The 2,671-nt window shown below is 43.7% G+C and overlaps 1 protein-coding gene across 1 annotated transcript in view; it reads right to left on the bottom strand.

The window, feature by feature from the left end:
* The window catches only part of pelp1 (proline, glutamate and leucine rich protein 1), a 29,152-nt gene that overhangs the window by 1,752 nt on the left and 24,729 nt on the right, over positions 1–2,671 (bottom strand). The window contains exon 18 of the mRNA XM_014029441.1: positions 382–711. Coding sequence (XP_013884895.1) covers positions 382–711 — 330 coding nt within the window. The remainder of the gene's footprint in view (positions 1–381; positions 712–2,671) is intronic.

The following is a 2,671-nucleotide window of genomic DNA, read 5'->3' as shown; positions in this document are numbered from 1 at the left end:
TTTCTCAGAATCACCTCTAAGTGTCGCCAATGGAACCAGAACCACAGAAATGTGTGACACCAGCCCTGGAGTTGGCGTGGGGCTGCGCACATTTCCACGTTCATTTCAGTTTTGATACATCCAGTTTTTTGAGTGGAAAATGGCGTACGCAATGTTTTTGTGCGAACGCACCATTGATACATGAGGCCCCTGGTTTGGAGGCTTTAGGAAGACCTGAGGAGACCAGGTCTGGAGGATGAGCCTCATGTCTGTAGGACCTCTTCCTATCTGTACACTGATGTCACCACAATTTATACTGTAACTCATGTAACTTTACTTTAAAATGAACAAATTAACCCTTTAAGGTCTTATTTTAGTATTTAGCAAATACACAGTATTTACCATTTTCTTCTCAGTGTTTTGCCCATCTTCATCCACTGTGTTGTCATCCTCTCTCTTTCTCTTCAGTCCTTTCTCCTCCTTTCCATCGCTCTCCTCTCCATCTTCTTTTCTTTCCTCGGCAACCGTTTCTTCTTCTGTCACTTGTTCTGCTTCCGTAATGTTTCCTTGATCTACGTCAGTCTGCTCCTGCTCTTCAACCTTCTCACCAGCTGAGGTGTCCTCAGCTCCTGCTGCTGTGTCCTCTCCTTCAGCAGCTGCTGGCTCCTCCTCCTGATGACTGGACAGCTGCTCATCTCTCTCAATGCCTTCCTCATTTTCAGCTGCAGACTCCTGTTGTGTCCAACAAACATGGAGATTTACATCCACTTCATTAAACTCTGATGAATCAGGACAAAACAGCACATCCTATATCTGTAAAGCTTATAGTTATTAGGATTAAAATCTGAGCAGCAGTAACCACTAGGAGTGCACGATAGTTATTGGCCCGATATCAGGGAATTATGACATCATATTTATCGGTCCGATATCATAACAAACAGAACCAATAATATATGTACATGCTTGCCAGCACGGCGATGAGAATGCGTTTATTTTTATCTTTTTTTGGTCAAGCCGCTTCCCGTCCGACACGACCCGCGCAACGTTCAAGTGGCATAGAAAAAAACAACTTTCTCACTAGAAAAATAATTAGAATACTTTGTGCTGAAAAACAACCAGTCATTTTAATAATTATTTATATTATTTTACCAATTAACCCTGTAAGTTACACACAAACTTTATAATTATAAACATCAGAACAACTACTCCCAAAAACAAAAACATCATATTATATCAACAATGTGACACACTATGGTGTTTATAAAAAAAACCTCCGCATAGAGCAGATTTATTAGCCAGAAGAGTGAGTTTAGAGGGGCGTGTATCTGAAACCATGAGTGTTGTATGCTTGTGTGAATATCTGAAGAATGAGCCCGAAGAATCAAGTCCCCAAAACCTGCGCAGCCATAGTCCAGAATATGGATGTTAACTGTTCATTCTGTGTGGCCCTCAGCTTGCTCCAGGAACCAGACCAGACGGGTGTGGGGGGGGGGGCAGACCCTCAGTCGATGTATACATCCAGGAAGAATTTAGTCCAACAGTTCAAGGCCGTTGTAGCGGAGAGCTGAATCTGTAATCAGTTGTTTTGGGAACAGAAGAGCCAAGCAGACAACAACAATTTTCCATCTGCTTTAATGTCTGCTGGTACATCCAAGGTGGCGAATCCAATCAGAAAAAATGGTGTGGACAAATTCCGCCCAGCCGATATATCAGCTTTCTCCAAGATCAATTCCATCTGGCCAGCAAGTCCAGGGACCACAACCGGCCCGCGACCCTCAGCAGAACCGCTTGCAGACCAAGTCCAGCTTGCTCAAGGCAAATGTCCGAGTTCTGATGGAATACGGCCATCCATCAAATTGGTCAGGCAKCCTGGAGATGAACAGCCACCGACGTTGTTTTGTAGAACACCAGGAGACCACCAAGACAATCTGTAGAATCCAGTGATCGGATTCCAGATATATAACCAGAACAGAAAAGAACAGAGGTCCCACCTCTAACATGTCCTCCCATGGAAGAGAAAAAACTTTGTTCCAAAAAAATTTATTAAGAGACCAGCTACCCAAATCCATAAAAATAAAAATATCCATAATTTCTGGTTTCTGACGAAAACGTAGAGAAGGCTCCAAGCAGCAAAGCAGGGAAGATAAGAAAGGGCAGGAGAGAAGGAAAAAGCGACTTACTCCTCCGAGAGCGAAAAAAAAATGTAATGTAACATGTAATGTCCGTTAGCTCCTGAATGCAGCACAAAGTTCTGTTGGAAATGCTTGGCTGCAAATCAAATTTCCCTTCATGGGGGGGACAATAAAGGTACTGAACTGAACTGAAGTTCGTCTGCTAAAATGCTAACAAGAACAAGTTAGCATTCAAGAACTCATCAGGACTTAAATCACTGCTGAGGCTTTTGACAAATCCAAACAAATTGCCAGAGAGGACGCAAATCTTAAGCGCTTTAACGATAGAAACGACAGAGCTTGACAAGCAGCCGTTCACCCTCGCTAAAGACCAAAGCTTTTATCACCTGGTTAGCCACGGGGTTTACCATCGCTAGCCATGGGGTTTACCATCGTTAACCACGGGGTTTACCATCGCTAGCCATGGGGTTTACCATCGTTAACCACGGGGTTTACCATCGCTAGCCATGGGGTTTACCATCGTTAACCACGGGGTTTACCATCGCTAGCCATGGGGTTTA

The sequence above is a fragment of the Austrofundulus limnaeus genome, unplaced genomic scaffold, assembly GCF_001266775.1.
Source record: "Austrofundulus limnaeus strain Quisiro unplaced genomic scaffold, Austrofundulus_limnaeus-1.0 Scaffold904, whole genome shotgun sequence".
NCBI classification, from domain to species: Eukaryota; Metazoa; Chordata; class Actinopteri; order Cyprinodontiformes; family Rivulidae; genus Austrofundulus; species Austrofundulus limnaeus.
Note: the sequence above shows the minus strand (reverse complement) of the source record. Positions and strands in the feature narration are given on the sequence as shown.